Raw genomic sequence first — 17,343 nt, 5'->3', positions numbered from 1 at the left:
GGATTATGAAGAAAGTAATTAGTTCACGCAGATCAATCCAGAAATCAATGTAGAATTTGGAAAAGACTGACCTCAGGATCAAAAGGCTGCAACAGCAGCTGCTGTCCAGCCCTGCCATCACTCTGTGTTCTAGGAATCAGGAGGAAAAGACAGTCCATCTTTCACTATCCTTGTAATTCCCAATTAAGTGATACCTGGGCTTCAATAACATCCCGTCCCAGTATTTCTAAACTACTACAATGGCGGTTGTATGAAATGAGGTAGGGGTTCTCAGTCATAACCCACAGCATGGAGAAGAAAAGCAATTGAAGATCGCATGTTTTATTGGTGTGAACACTTAATCGTTGAGAAATAAACTACTCACTCATCCAAAGAGGTAGCCAAGACAGGGTCTTAGTATAGCAAACAAACACTCTTCTTCCATTTACCTGTTTGAAGAGCAGGGCATGAAGAGAAGGGTAGTTTTGTTATGTGTTAGGAATAACAGAACAGCAAAATAATAACGCATAATACAGGAAAGGCAGAACAGAGACCTTTCTTACAGCAGGAAAAGCTTATTGCTTTCCCTATTGCAAGGAACTGAAAACAGCAAATAGCACCAGCAGATTTTTTCCACTGCTGAAAAAGAAATTTTGATGGACTATGGCCATAGACCAGCATAAAGTCCATATATTAAAAAAACATACCCACAATCAGCTTATTCCTACTGAATAAGGATTTGACCCGAGTGCTTCACTAGTACAGCAAAGAAACTGGAAAAAAAAAAAAAAAAATTCAAAAAAGTTAAATACAGATGTTATGTTTTGCAGTGATAAAAACTTTGTGCCATCAGTGTAATAAATTTATATAATGCTTTCAACTAAGTAAACAGCTTTTAAGAATTCTATAGATCTCTCATTCACTTGATGTTAAAGTCTCAAAGTATGCTAAATATTTTTGCCAGTATAGTTACTTTTCAGCGAACTGCAGCGAACACTTTATTACTTGGGCTTTTTTTGCAGCTGCTTTTTAGTGAATTGCAGTGAACATATTATTGAGGCTTTTTAATTTCTTTCTTTTTTGGTCCCCTATCAGGAAGCCTATTTGTGCTATATCAGAAATGGTTCTTTCCACACTACCGTAACGTAGAAAATCTAATAAAAAAGAAAAAAACTTGTTCTAAAACCTGTGGGTAAATATCAGGTACATATATGCAGCATTCATTATTTAAAATCTTGTATTCTGTCCTTTTAAACATTTTTTTTTTCAATTTGAACTCTTTCAAATAACAGGGCGGAAAAAGGCATCTGAAACAAGCAAACTGAGTTTAGAGATTTTTCTTTCTAACAAAAATGAAATGTGCTCATGGGCATATGCACTTTATGTAAATGTTTAGCACAAAATAATTTTTTTTATGGTTACGATATATTACAGTGGGGAAAAGGGAGAAATGGAACGGGAAAAGTAAGAGCTTTTAACGTACACATTGAATTAATCCTACATCAATGTAGATTAAAAGAGCTGCGGTGGTACATGAAAGTCTATAAAAATACACACATTTGAGCTTTCCAGCATCTCTGAGAATTTACCAAGTATGTACTATCTTTGTTCACAGGTTTGTGCGTCATCTACAGCACAGCATGAGATTAGATTGGCTACACAGTCTAACGCTTTCCTGATACGTCTACCTACGCCCAGCTCCGATGTTCAGTTCTCCCTTTCACTGAAAGATGAAACGGCTTGCAAAAGCTTCTGCTGACTTCATTTCCCTCTTGATCCTCAAGATTAAAAGCTCAAGTTTTAAAAGTGACACTTCTGAAAAAGCTTAGGAGGCTGTAGAATGGTAACTTGGCTCATACATAATTTCGTAGTAGCAATTTATATTTTTTTATTAGGACTAAAGTGCAGATTTGTATAAATGAGTGGCAAATTCAGTTCCCTCATGTTGCACTGAAGAGCAGTAACAGCTTGACTCTTGAGATATTTTTATTTATTTTCAAGCAAGGCTTGGACATGTTTTGCATGAGAGATGATCTGAATTTCTACACTACCTAGGTTCTACTTTCAAACTCGAATAGAAAATGTACAAATCACATAAAGTAATGTTTTCTTACGGCCCTCTGTATATATACTTCTGAAAAAAAAAAAAAAAGAAACGTCTACCATATAAAAATGTTTCTATCAAAGAATTAGAAGTCTAAAATCTCATTTGAAAATTACTCATTTTTTAAAAAATGCAATTAATTAACAAGCAGGTTTTAGGCAAATCCATCTGTCCATTCCAAAAGACAATTAATATCTTTGCCCAGAATATTAAATCTTACGTGGTCACAGAAGCACTGACACTTAATTCAATACTGTACCATCTTGCTAGAGGGAAAACGTAGAGTAGCTCTTTTGTAAACCCTATTAAAAATGTATGAGATACTTTTTATTTTGGAAAATTTATTTTTTTAATCCATAACCCTTAAATGTCACGCACATTAAAAACCAACATGCATTCTAAACAAAGCAGGTCAGAACCAGGAAGCATATATTAATAACAATGGGGCTATTAGCATGGAATCAGAATGCCAGTCCTAACATGAATAGGTCACACGTCTGTACAGCAAGCTAACTGTCAATATGAATTTTCTCAATATGCAAACCTTTTGTCCCAAACTATTTTTGTGGCAATTGTGACACAAGTACTTTATGGAGCTATGAGAAAACAAGTAAGTGGTAATATTTTTAAAACACATACCTGTATTTGTTTTTGCCCAAAAAGACGAACTGGCAGAGGACAGAAAAATAAATAAAAATATTATTTTATTAAAAAATAGGAAAAAATTATGATTAAAGAAACCTAAGATATAAAATGTGATTTCTTCCTGTGTTACAACCGTCTTCACATGAGACTTTAAAGCATGCCATAGGAATATCTAGTATTGCCATAGAAGTCAGAGATACAACCTTGGAGAAGGAAGCTATTTTCTGTTGCAATATCACAAAATCGAAGGATCTGGAAAACACGGGCATATTTAATGCTACACTCTGTTCCTAAAACAAGGAGATCCCAAAGCCACAGTCATACGCCCTCTAAAAACGTACTTCTCAAACTTGAAAGCACCTCAAAACTTCAGAAAGAAAGAGCTTTTGTCATGCTCTGCTGTCCATAACTTCATTCATATTGCATCAGTTTCAATCAGTAACATCTCTCAAGACTTTCTCTTCTCCCTTCATCTGTTTGCAGGTAAATATTTAAAATTAAACTTTGGTACTGTGGTCAAACGTCCCTGAAACTGCCTTTTGAAACAGGGTGTCTGGCCTTTTTTAGTATGGAAAAAACCCCTGCGTAAGCATCTGTATTACTGACAAAATAAACTTGGAAACAGGCTCTTTGTCATAACAATTTCTGTTGAGCATTAAAGAAACAGACCCAACTGGCCCTTCAGTATAGTTCCACCACAGAACACAAAACTTGACAAATTCTCAAGCAAGTCACACAACGGATGAAACATCAGTAATTCTGGAACAAAGATCTGGAATGAGAAAGGTAGTGGAAACGAGTAGGCAAAGCTTCCCTTAAAAGATAATTAGCTTTCCAGCTAAAAAAAAAAATTTTAAAACCCCTCATTTTCAGATGTCTTCTGTTTCACAGTGAATACTCTGAAAATTATTACTTTAGAGGCAGCAATGTATGTGCACCCCCATCAAACACCCTCCCAGACTCAAACTGTATTTCTTGATCCTCATGTGGGTTTATCTGTTAATAACTCTCAACAGACCTCTGTTCACAAGCTTATCCCGTCTTCCCTTAAACATGTAAAATGTTTGCACTCAGATTTTTGGTCAAGGCTTTCCAAAGGACTATTACTCCTTATATGAACATATCAACACTTCAGCTTCAATTAAAAAAACCCACATCTTGACATATCAGCTTCCTTTATAAAGTTGGTATGAGTCAATGACAGTTGTATTGCTAATCTCAGTAAATGCCTTCCCTCCATCTGTTAATTGTCATGCTATTGTCAAATTGAGGGGAATATATTAAGATGCCTCTTAAAGGTCATACTACATTTCATCCATTCAGCTTTGGAAAAACGTATTTTGTAATGTAATAATAAGAGATTTGCTTTAACTCCCAAAGCACCTTAACCATTAGTTCAGGTTTTCTTCATCTTTAGTCCAGCTTCTTTTCACTAAAGAATTCGGTTTTCTCTCTACACGTAGAACTCATGATTTGGGAGTTTTATTTCCCTTCAGAAAATAGGAGATGTGTAACTCCAAGAATAGACAAAATACGACTTTAGAAAATAAATTAACTTTAGAAAGCATTATTTCCTGCTTTTTAATTGTAATCAATATAACAACTATTAAAAGTAAGGATCACATGTTGATTCTGGAAAAAAAAATTGAGGGATTATTATTATGAAATTACATTCATAATGAAGCAGAATCACTGCTCACCATTGACTATCTTGCAAACATCCTTTTTTTTTTTCTTAATTATTTTTCAACACTTGGATATTTCCTTCAATTTTGCATTCCCATTCCTATAGCTGAAAACCCCTTTTTTGACAAAAAGGTGTTGTCCCTTATAGTCAGGAATTTCAGAATAATACATTAATTTTAAGTAAACACAATTACAAGGTATGATAACGGATTCAATTACGGTTTCTTCAGAGTAAGTACATATTATTTCTTTTACACTTACACTTTGCAAATGTAAGAATGCAATGATTTCTTTTTCTATCAAAGAAAGATTTTTTTAATCAAATAAAGGAATGTGTTAACTACTAAGAAACTTATTACTTACTAAATTTATAGTAAAAATAATACATTTAAGTAGCAGCAGGACTAACTACAAAAAATCAAACTGCAAAAAGGAGTTTTTTTTTTCCCTCAAAGTACCTATGCCTTCTCTAGATAGTAAAATATTCTTCCTTCCTTGTGCAAAACCACTATGTAAGGTTATCACTTCAATGCATCTGCTTAGTCTCCTATTTCATAAAAATATAGCCTGTTGCTCTACTGTAGAAACCTCCCAGCAACCTGCTACAAAAAAACAGACTCTGCCTAAACATGTCTAAATATGCCTAAATATGCTTCAAAAGTTCGTACGCCTTCAAGCATTAACATATTAGATGAATGTAAAACGGATTTCCACCTAGCCAGATCTGGTAATCACCTGCAATAGTTGCCAACTGTTCATCAGCTTATGTTAAAAGAACAGCTGATTCCTACATATATACAACTGGCTAGAGCGGCACAATTCAGAATAGTTCAGCTGACATTTTTTATCCATAAAAGTAAACTGGTTAATGTGAGTAAATGTTTCAAATCCAGGACGAATGTAGACGTTTTGGTGGAAGGTAGGTGTTACATTCTCATAATAGCTTAGTCTTTCCTAATCGTTACGAAGTTGATACACTACCACATGGTAGGAAGTACTGTCATCTAGCCACCCCAAAATTAAACATACCACAGATTGCTTTCTTTCCTCTATCAAAACTTTGGAGAGAAATTTTTCAGTAATAAAGCAACAACTTTTCTGATTTTAGTAAGTAAATTCATACTCATTGACAGCAAAATAAAAGTAGTTAATCCAAAATATTGTTTATAGCACACAGACTATTAGTACCCATTAAATTACCGTATTTTTTTAATGCAATTGAGGACATTTTATTACTGGGCTGATGTTTCCCTGTTGTTTTTTGTTGTTGTTGTTTCAGGACCTGAGCACCTAAAATTTTATATAAAGTATAAATTTCTTAATCTTAGTTGGAGTTTATAATAAGCTAAACAAGAATAATATTTAATCATTCACATACGTTAACTTTCAAATCCACATTTGTTTACTTTTTAAGGTTGTATCTTTTTCCCCATCACAAGTAACGTGATGTGTATCATTAAGGTTATGTAAAAATTTTAATTAAGAACATTAATTTGTTTTTTTATTATGTGATTTGAGCCTGCAATTGTATTAACATCATTCCAGCTAACACTAAACTATTTTAACAAAGGCATGCACTTGACTTATATCCACCGCTTTCTATAGAAATAAACAATAGTCAAGATCGTTATTCTCCTAATATGAAAAATAAAGACAAGAACAGCATAAAAACATAATTTTCTCTCATAACTTGATGAATCTCGAGTCATAAAATAACACTCAATGTTTAAGTTCAATGTTCTGCAGAAAAGCATACTGTGTGTGGCAGGAGAGAAACAAGACATAAAAGAGGAAAAAAGTCTACAGGACACATTCTACATATAGGGAAATATTTAAAGATGCTGAAAATGATTTTCTTTCCCTGAGTATCTGTCACAGAAGCAGCACCTATACTTACACAATTGCTAATGTGAGCGTAACAGTTATCTAAATTTATTCTGGCTCATGCCCGTCATTCTTACAAAATTCAACACAGCAGCAGCACAGCTCTAGTTGAAGATTTTGCTGTGTCTCCTCAGCTGTCTATGCAACAATCTCAAGCACAGGCTGCAGAGACAATCTTTTCTCTTCGTTTAGCAAACTCTTCTTCGTTGACAGCTTTGGTTTTTTCTTTTTGTCTTTGCAGTAATGAAGAAAACAAAGAACTTGCTGAATGCACACATTGCCTTAGCCCTTGTGTACAGAAGTTGTTTAGTATTTGGTAACTCTGCGAATTTACTGGCATTTGTGTAATACAAAAGAGCTCAACTTTTGGACGCCTTATGATTTCATAGTGCCTCTGCAGACTTCATGCATAATACATATTTTTCTGAGATTCATCCAAATAAAAGGAACTGAACAAACAGCAATCTGTGATGATGACATGGACATCATCTTAGTTGCAAAACTTAGTGCTCCCACAAAAGTAAAATAAGTAATTTTACCACTGCATTGAGTATCACTTCAAAATTATATTGCAATAGCTAGTTTGAATATTTAGAAAATCCAATCCTCATGGATGCTCTTTGCAAATCTAGTGCCTACATATGCAGAGAAATACTATATTTAGTCTTCTATATTGTCAAGCATGAAGTTGTGCAGGGCATCTAGAAAAAGAAAGGGAATACAGATCCTGAGGAGTACTGAACACTTTTTTAACACTACATCACTGTCATAATCCTATACCACCAAAACTTGCATTCTGTATACACCAAATGTAGAGAAGAGTGACAGGTATAAAGGCAGGGAGAAATCGAAAGTAATTAATTATTTAGATGCTGAAGATGGTTCACATCAGCCCTCCAAGTTCTTTTACAATGCAAGACTCCTGAAGTTTCTTACACAGCATAAATACAACGGGATTTTAAATACTATTGAGAGAGAAAGCTGTCGAGGTGGAAGAACACTGGAATGCAAATGAACGGACATAAATTAGCCAAATATTCAGCTCAAATTGAAATGATGGTTCCTAAACACTGTGACAGAGAAGTCTGAAAGAGTCTTTCCATCAAAGGAACTGGGCCAAAAATCTGAACTAATTTTATAATGAAGATCACAGAATTTATGAAGGAGCCATATGACATAGCAATCTAATGAAAGCAAGGAAATAGTAGCACAAGATATCACTTTTAATTCCAGATTCTTAACTTCTCATCTAGAGAGTGATGCACCCAAAATCAGAAGTCACTTCTGAGCACTACATACTTGATATATTAGAACAAAGCAACTTTCAGAACTGTTCGAGAATATCAGTTTCTGAAAGCATGCTAAATATTAACTCATGCTAAAAATTAGACAAAAATCCATTGTATATTGACAGCTAAGGCCAGCTAGTGCCACAAACCTACCTCAAATCTTAAAATTACGAAGCTCAAGACTTAAGAAGCAAACAGCCTCCCACATACCTTGCTCTCTGCCCATTGTTTGCAGTGTTCTTGATAATATGCCCAAACACGACACAAAGCTTTCAGTTCTACATCCAACACATCATGAACAGCAACATGCACCTTAACTTCATCAAATCTACAAAAAACTCAGAAGCAGCTCTGTATTCTTGTGATGCAACAGATTAGTATATCAGATTGTCACACGGTCCATGTGTTTATTTTGCTTTAATATTTGTGACAGCTGGTGAGATAAAAATCCACTCTGCCCAGACTCTCGGTTTAGTGTAGTATCCCCGAGACTACTGGGTACTCTAACCAGCATCTCTCGTACATCTAATTTTCCATCAAACATCCTAAAGCATGTCAGACTCAGTGATGTCAGAAATAGCTTCAGGGAATATTGTATATTGTCACTGTGAAACAGGCACAGCAGGTTACTTCAGAGAATAATCTCTTTCATTAAATTTTTAAGAAGTGAAATATCATTAGATGATTCACTCCTTGCAATCTGTATTGTTTTGTAAAATAATTGAAAAAAGAGTTCACTGATCTGTGTTTTACATTTTTTTCTTCAATTCTCTTGGGCACGGAGGAAAGAAAAAGTCTTCAAAACTCTGAGAAGCAGTTTCAGTTTTATTCCTGCATTTGAGCTGAGTCCCAAGAGGGCCAATCTGTAGCTAAGTGAACACAAGCAGAATATTTAATTTTGCTACCATTATAGGACTGATTTCCACACAACAGAAAGAAAACATTGTCAGTCAGCTCTTGTCCAAATTGAAAACCTCCAATCTTCATATCTGTTTCCAAAACATCTCATCTCTTACAGACTACTGCTTGTGTACCAAAAAACCCTGAAGCTTTCTTTATTCAAATTCTTCTTTAAACACAGTCTCCTGATGCTTGTTTCAGATACACAACAGAAACTAATTTTAATTTTCTCCTTGTGCCTTCATTCTGCTAATGGATATATAAAGAACATTTGAACTGTATTGCTGAATTTAGGAGATTTTGTAGAAGAATGATCCTTTCACACTTCAATAATTGTATATAACTAAACAATCTGTACTTGACTGAAAACAAGTTTCACTGTTTTTAATGAAAGTTTTCTCAAATGGTAAGAAAGGCTTCCCATTTCTCAAAAATCACTTTGCCAACTGAGGACCTGACTGAGGCACATTCTGATCTCTAAAAGCAAGCTTTTAAAGAACTGACATGCAGTAGTATCTTTGGCATCTTTAGCTTTTTGGTTTAGAAGAAAGAGAAGTTATAAACAAAACAGTGACAAAGCCTGCTGCAAATTTCTTGTCAGGTGAATGTTGGTTTGAACAAACACGGAGTAAGTAGTAAATTCAAATATCAAGGAGGATGAGTACCAATAAAAATGAATAAAAGATACCATGTAAATTCAAACTAAGCAGTTCATGGAAGCCATAGTTTAGGATCAAGCCTGAATAACTTACTTTATTTAAAGGATGATAAATAAAAGGGCCATTGTGCTGTCAAAAATACTTGGAAAGGAACAGTGTTCCTCTGCACAGGGCAAGAGTTAACACTATATGGAACCACTAAAACAATGAGCAGCTTTACATGCTGCTGCTTATAAGGAGTTCTGTATGGACAATAAGAGATGCAAAAGAAGCAACACATGTGAAACAGACATTACAGATTTGATACAGAAGAAAGGAACAGTACCACCATGTGTGAACAATTCAGCATTTCAAAAGTCTGAACACATCTTGAAATGGTCAGGATGTTTAATTCTGTATTCTATACCATTTGCAGTTGCTGGTGAAAAATTTACAAGGGTTTTTATTATTATTATTTTTACCTTTATATAGTTGACATTTCAATATTGTCCTTCATTCTAAACCAAAACTTACTTAATCCCTAGATGTGGATGTTTACATAATCACTTCAACTCACAGGACAATTAATTATGTAGTATTAGACTCCAACACGTTTTAGTAGTAAAAAGTTACTGGACTTGCATAGAGATGCACAAAAAGGATAAAGCAGAACCGGAAAGGTGGCCTCTGCTCTCTGGCCACTCGTCTTTTCCTCCTCTTTCTTGGCTCTCTTTCCTTCTTTGAACGATAAATCTGCTTTACCACATACAGCATTCACTTTTCAAAATATTCACTTTAGGATCTGGCATTTCCAAACAGACATATCAATTCTAGGCAGACAGGGGAGGAGAAAGAAAGGGAGATAACTTAATAAGAGTAGCAATTCACTTGGGTTTTTATTTGTTCACTGTTGATGTGCTTTGGGATGTATCGTTTAATTAACATTACACAAAGATAACAGTTGTGCTCAAGGTAATCCTTGTAAAAATTCAGTCAGGAACATACGCAGTGATCATGCTTCAATAGCAAGTAAGTCTCCATCAAGCTTTATAACTTACACAGAAACAGCACAAACTATTCCCCCTTCTCTGGTATGCTAGTAACTGAAGTACAAATAATTAATTGAGATCAAGTTTTTAATATCAAACTTCATAATTTTTTAAAAAAATCTGTAAACCAGGAGCTTGAACAAATATTAAGGAATAAAAACGTAAGCAAAAAAAAATGTTTCAGATTTCAACTACTGAACATGGGCAGAACATCTTGGGTGGTACACCACCTTGCAAAACCGCTGTTGTGATCTGACACAGGGTAAATCAGCATTAAAATGTGAAAAGGCTAAGAAATGATGCACAACCTCCTATCTACCTTCTCCTTCAAATTTTCAAAAAATTCCTAAATGAACTGCAAAACTTTTTATACTGTTTTAAGCCCCTTCTTGGGAACCAGTCAAATCCTTAATTTCTTCTGGATAATCTGGTTGTTTCAGTTTTCTGACCTACTCTAGACTTCACCAGTAACAGTATCGTAACCACACAGATGCAAGGGAGGTATCACCAACTTCCAGTCTCCTCAATTTTTTTTCTTTTTCAGGCTGAAAGAATTTAAGCTTTTAATAAGGCTAGTTAAGATTGCTACATTATAGTGACTTTCTGCTAGAAAATGCTGGATTTGACGTGTTCCTGCAGAAAATTTTAATTCTATCGAAAGCTTAGCTAGAAACCCGTCTGCTTTTCTGGTAGCTACTCCGCTTGCTTCCCCTGGCCCTGAAGACTGCCAAAGACACAAGGGCAATGAGGTTCTCACATTTTTCACCAATCTGGCCAGAGGGCTGCCGCAGAGCGCACACACCAGGACAACAACAGCTTGGGATTTCCAAACCAGTACTGTTCGTGGCTGATGAACAATGAAGATATCGGGGTTTCTGAGCTCCAGGCTTCTGAGCTTTGAAGATTTGGCTTCCAAGATCTTGCCACAACAGGCCACCTGGTGGCCAGCCAGACGCTGAAGGCTACCAGTGCTTTTGGGTGGCAGCTGGCCAAACATGTGCTATCCTGTCATACAGGGCAGGGTACAAAGTCATCCAGATTATCTCAGTGTCTGATATTGTTCCTTGACAAGAAACCAAGATCTGTATTCCTATGTGATTTTCCCACACCTACTGTTAGACCTGAACAAGGCTTTGTAGTTACTATGGTCCTCAGCCCACTTGGTAAAGACAACTGTCTTTTGTTGCAAAGGACAAAGCACGGTAAGTATCTTGATTTACATTTATGTTGCTGATGGGTTTTGTAGTATATAAAAACAATACGAAAGAAGATGTAATAAAGTAATCCTTTTTCTCTTTTTTCCTCTATTGGGACTTGATTTCCTACTCTCCAACACTGCGCATTGAACGACTGTGGCATCCCCTAACAGAACCAGTCTGACAACTAAAATTCGGTTTTGGGCACAAAACCCAGTCTGTTTTTTATTTACAGTGCAGTTAAAACACTGAGTAGCAAAAGGCATTATATATACTACGAGATGTTGTATGCAGAGATCCTGAGCCATTCTGCATGAAATATCCAGCAAACAAATCTGAAGGGTAAAATCTAAGAATCGATTAAAAAACAACTATGCATTAAGTAACAGATTACTTTAGGCATTATCGTATAAAATGGACCACATAAGCAGGAAAAAAAGCCTTATAGTCAAACATTGTATTGTTGCAATGTGAGCAACATATAAATGGGTTTAAAAGGGTAGTAAAATCATCATTTTCTGAGCACAGCCAGCAAACCAGGAAAAATGAAGCAGTTTCTTAAGTAAAATAAGCTTTGAAAGAAAGTAGAAGTACACTATGCTGAAATGGATAAGAAGTTGGTGAGGTGTCCAGTAATGATGCATTTAAATAAGCAATTTGGCTAGAATTTTCAGTCATCTGTGAATAATTTATCAAATTGAGTAAAGCAGCTCAAAAGTGCACACTGGTTAAAAACTGCTGAATATTTTTGCCGTGTTAAAATTCAAAGTCTCTCTCAGTTTCACTTCCATTTCTTCCAAAATCCATGAAACGGATGAGAACATTCCTGTATGCCGCCTAGGTGACAGCTCATCACAGAGTATATTTTTCCTAAAAATACCTCTGAATAAAGTCAGTAAAAATGGACAAAGTCTTTCTCTGAGAAAACAAAGGAAAAATACAACTACTAAAGCATCATGCACATTCAACACTGACACAGCATGCTCTCTATCAGTAGACTTCTACACACTCTACAAAGCACCATCAGCGCCTGACACTCAGGTACTCCTGCTTGGCCCACGAGCCATACAGTCTCCTAATCTCAGCAACCTATGCACAGCCTGTATCATAACAGTCTTCATAAACTAACCACTCAGAATTAAAAAAAAAACAACCAACAGGAGCAGTGATTTCTTCACTGCTTGTCCCACCCTATACTCTTCAGACACTGAAAGGGAATATTAGACACCTTTTGGAAGGAATTCAGATAATGGATTCAAACTGATTTCTTTTTGGGTTCAACATTTGAATGTTTTCAGTCCTAGCCTCACTGAAGAGAAGTAATGCTGCAGAAGAGCAATTAATTCTAGCTAGTTCTAAAAGTACTCACTCTATAAGACAGGTGTGAAAAAATTCTGCACCACATCACTGTTGTATGATCAGGAATAGCGTACTTATTGTTATAAAGTGCAGAGTCCAGGGCCATCACAAAGAACCCTCTGCCTCTCTAATTACAACACACCTTTAGTTATACCATGGGGATTCTTGTCCTTAGGAAGCACACTTACCTCAAATGAAGTGACAAAGAGCAACCTATCTCAAACATTGTGAATCTATTCTTTTCCATCATAGTTCAGCCTTCATCAATATGTTTTTGCCCATATACATAAAACTCCACTTTCTGTCTCCCTGCCTCTAATATGGTGTAACTATTTGCTGTCCTTTAGTAATGCTGCTCACCAGAAAAACCTTATTTCCCCAGTTTCAACAAAAGCAGACTTTGTTCCAACTTGTAAAGCTCTCATCTTCTCCCTAAATTTCTAAAACACACCTTCCAGAAAGGGAATCCCTTCATCCTTTTACTGTTTAGCCAGCTCTTGTAATAATGCATCAAAAAAAAAAAAAAAATCAAAAGTCAACCCTTAAAATTCAAACATTCCACTTGCTTGAACCAAAACCTTGATACCCCACTCAACACGGAAAATCCTTGAAAAAAATGCCTTTACTTTGTGAAGCTCATGGCTGCCTTAGTTACCACGCCTCTCCTCAAAATACTGATCGTGAAGGAGAACAAGGAGCACACTGACATGTTCAAAGTATTGAGCTTGACATAGTCAAATCACTCCAACTAATGAATTTCTAGAATATTTCATTTATCAACAAAACAAAACGGCATCTCACAGGAAAAATGTTGGAAGATGAAGAAAAATTAGTTTAAACAAACAAACAAACAAACCAACCCAGCAAAACCCTTCTAGTTTACAACTTTGAGGACAGAATACTGAAAAGGTCCTAAAGCCTACTAATTAAAAAGCTTTGGTTCATTTTGTTGAAGAAAGCGTTCAGATAAGCGAATCCAAGTAGAACTGATCATTGTAATAATATTGAAGTTAGTGAGACAGAACTTACATTTGTACTAGGAAAAACAGTGTTTCTCGTGCATTTCTGGTTTTGTTTTTCGTCGTTTTTTTTATAATGATTAAAAAAAAAATCTGTCTGCTTAAGAAGAAAACATAGCTGTATTTCTTCACAGATCTCAGAATTAAGTTTGAAAAAACTTCTGCTAACTTTACCTAGCATGACAGTACAGATCATTGCAATGACATAAAAGAATGCATAAATATTGTATGTTCTGAAACACATATATGCTACTAAAAATAATACATTGAAACACTATTTCAAATAAAATAAGTTCTATTAATGCAATCTATATTGCAGCACTCAGGATATAACAGAATAGGAGCATGATATAGCACCCCTCAACAGCTGGTCTTAAAATGTTGTTCTTGAAATGCAGCAAATGGAATAAAGAAGTGGAAATTAATACAATCTTAAAGTCATGGGTACATAGATCATGAGTTAATTCTATTAAAATGTGAATAGAATTGTGTCAAAATGAAGTATAATGCTGAACAAACTTCCTTTGTCGTTCTGGTTAAGTGAATTAAACTTTTCTTGATATATTCTCACTTGAGGCTCAAGAATCCATTACGAACGTCTAAACCAAGACTGGATAACATATTTCTTGTGGCTTTTTCATATTACCATTTTAATTTTCAAAATATCTCAAGAGGTGAAAAAGCATTAAAGATGAAAATACTTGCATGAAAAGAAAAAAAGGAAGAAAACCCACACAATTTAATTAGCTGAGAAACCAGAGCTTTGTTAAAAGTTGTAAATATAATAAAGAAGATTATCATTCAGCCACAGAAAAAAAAAAACTCCCAGCATGCCTTTGAAGAAGGACATTTAAATTCACCAGAAGATCAATTACTGTTTGTAAGGATAACTATGAAAGTTAATAGAGAGCATTGGCAAGCGCTGCTCTCATAATAAGCCAGCAAAGTACCACGGATAAAGTAATACAAAATATTAAAGCTTTAGAGACTATGGCTCTCCCAAAACACAGCTCAATCACATACAGAAAATGAACAGAGGAAAGGCATATCTGAGAGTCTGGAAAAACGCAGTCCAGAAGTTAATATTCAAACCTTTGTTACGTTTTGGCATTACTGAGCACTCAAAAGTCAAGTTCAACAAAAGTATTCCTCAATTGGCTGCTCGTAAGACTTCCCCTTAAGGCACCTTATGTGCTAACTCCTTCTTCCTACACGCTTCTCTATCTGAATTACAGCCTGTAAGGACTTGCTGGGCCTTATACACAGCAATGAAGCAAGAGAACTTCAATGATTTTGTACCTGGACTCAAAAGCTTTATTTGAAGAATCCTAGTGCTATCTTCCAGGTTTTCCTATGAAAAGTGAAAATGGAAAAAAATATGGAAAAACCCTCACTCTTCATGTTTTGAATGTCTCAAAGCTTATTTGGTGCAGTTCAAGTGTGCCAGCGGTCTCCCAAATGCTTTCAGATTGTGCTTCAGGGAATGAAAAATAATATATTTACCATCCCTGCAACGTGACCTTGGTTATGAAGTCAGGGAACTGCCAACAGTCCCTGGGAACGGTTCAGTGACAAGTGTTCACAGATAGGAAAACCTCTGCAATTAGTAGAGGCTGTCCATCTTTTGATTTCTTTGGAGCTCGAAGATGAACTCCTGAAGAAAGCTACCGTCTGAGAAACCCATACAGGAAGGACAGCCAAGAGGCCAGACTAGATTATGGTTCTCAGGGGCCTGAAAATTGCTACAAGATACATGAATAGATATGTGAATGAATCAGAACAATGAGTTATTGTTTATGCTGTATTCACACATTTACATTCCGGCACATATTTGCAAACACTCCAGCTGCATTCACTATGTTAACACTCAGTGTGGTGACCAGTGGAGTTATTAGCGAGAGCAGCCTGGAAGAGCTGCATCTTGTGATTTGAAAAGAGTATATATTTATCCCAAGGAATCAAGAATGCCTCCTTTCAGGGCTGAACTGAATTGATTGTGTGGGAATGATTCAGCTACAAAGGTTCCCTAGAGATGAACAAAAATGCCTTCGTGTCATGGAATTACTAATAGCCTACTGGCATATATGACAATGAATCCTGAAAGTATAGCAAGGGGTAAGTGAAAGGAGCATCTCAGAATGAAACCCCAGGCAAGTCTGGTGTAAATTGTGAAGAGTAAGCTCAGTGCTGGGAAAAGTCCCTACTTGCCATACCTATTTAAAAAACTAAATTTTGCCATGGAAAGGAGGACGTGTTAGAGCTTTGCCCTACAGAGCGTAGGTGCTCTGTGCCCAGAGCTGTCGAGGCACCTGCGGAGGATGTGCACGAGCATGTGAAGATACAGCGAGGCACCATTCCAGGAGAGCAGAATTAAAATCCTGCAGTGGAAGCTGAACGCATTAAATCATGCACTTTCTGGTTTCTAGAGGCTTTGTATTAGCTATTCTCTACATCCTCAAAAACTACAGAGCACCAGCGAATAATCTTAACCCCATGTTAGTGGAGCTTTCATTCATTTATTTTCTCGGTCTTCAAAGCAACAAATTTCCTGGCAGGCTCTTAATTCACAGGGCTAATCCTATCCATTTATTTGGATTCTTTGAGGAGATACTTCTGAATAGCGAGTGCTCTAATTACTCCTTTCAGTGCCCTTACATCATCCTCCCATTTCTCCGTTGTTCAGCACAGCCTGCTTCACACTCCTGAGGTATCTTCCCAGAAAGGCAGACCTCAGTAAAGGTACGGGGAACTGAAAAGCAAGAGGATGCAAGAACAGCAAAGGACTGGTTTGGAACAAGGCTGTGTTTAATAGGTTATGAACAAGTAGGAACCAGGAGTACGACAGGAAGATGGATAGAGGCAGGATTTACGCCTCCGGAAATTCTGACTTCATATTCTGCTGTTACAAGTTCATTATGCAGTTTTGGGCAAATTGCTTAACACTTACCCATGCTTGAAGTTATCCTGAGATTTGCCTGTATATAAGCCATCACTGTTAAAGTTCACAAGGAACTGCAGAAATAACCCAGCCACCTTATCGAGGCTTGGACAAGGTCCAAACCGTCCTGCACCACCCAGATGAATAAAGCCTTTATATTGACAAACATAACCTTCCTGCTGGTATCTCCCTTCTTTAAACCAAGAATTTCACCAGCAGTAATGAAGGGTATGTCTGAGGGACCCACACTGCTAACGGGCCAGTGCCTTCGGGCGCACACCTTCACCACTGAAAGGCGTGTCTAACCACACGTGATGCTGCGCATGAGCGGGACGCAAGAACCAGAGGCTGAGCGGACATTCGTAGAACACAGAGAACCGCATGCCACCCGTGCGTGGGGTCCTGCCACCAGCAGGAGACAGGCTTTCTGCACCACGGGAGGGAGGTGGACACCAACGGCACTGCCTCAGCCTCCGACGCTTCTCCCTCTGCTTCAGAGAAAGGCACAGGCGTGTACGTGGGGAAGAAACAAATAAAGTCTCTTAAGAGCACAAAAATAAATCCTACTGGATGATTTCCACCAGACTAGTTAATGTCTGTGCAGGAAATCTGGCAGACTGTTGATCACTCTTAGGAAGTGACCAGCTACGTGGAACC

The 17,343-nt window shown here is 36.6% G+C and overlaps 1 protein-coding gene across 1 annotated transcript in view; it reads right to left on the bottom strand.

The window, feature by feature from the left end:
• The window catches only part of COMMD10 (COMM domain containing 10), a 122,012-nt gene that overhangs the window by 18,216 nt on the left and 86,453 nt on the right, over positions 1–17,343 (bottom strand). Inside the window, exon 9 of the mRNA XM_086629616.1 lies at positions 17,149–17,165. Within this exon, the coding sequence (XP_086485742.1) occupies positions 17,149–17,165 (17 nt within the window). The remainder of the gene's footprint in view (positions 1–17,148; positions 17,166–17,343) is intronic.

This window comes from Tauraco erythrolophus, chromosome Z (genome assembly GCF_009769465.1).
Source record: "Tauraco erythrolophus isolate bTauEry1 chromosome Z, bTauEry1.pri, whole genome shotgun sequence".
In the NCBI taxonomy this organism is placed as follows: domain Eukaryota; kingdom Metazoa; phylum Chordata; class Aves; order Musophagiformes; family Musophagidae; genus Tauraco; species Tauraco erythrolophus.
This window is presented reverse-complemented; position numbering and strand designations above follow the sequence as displayed.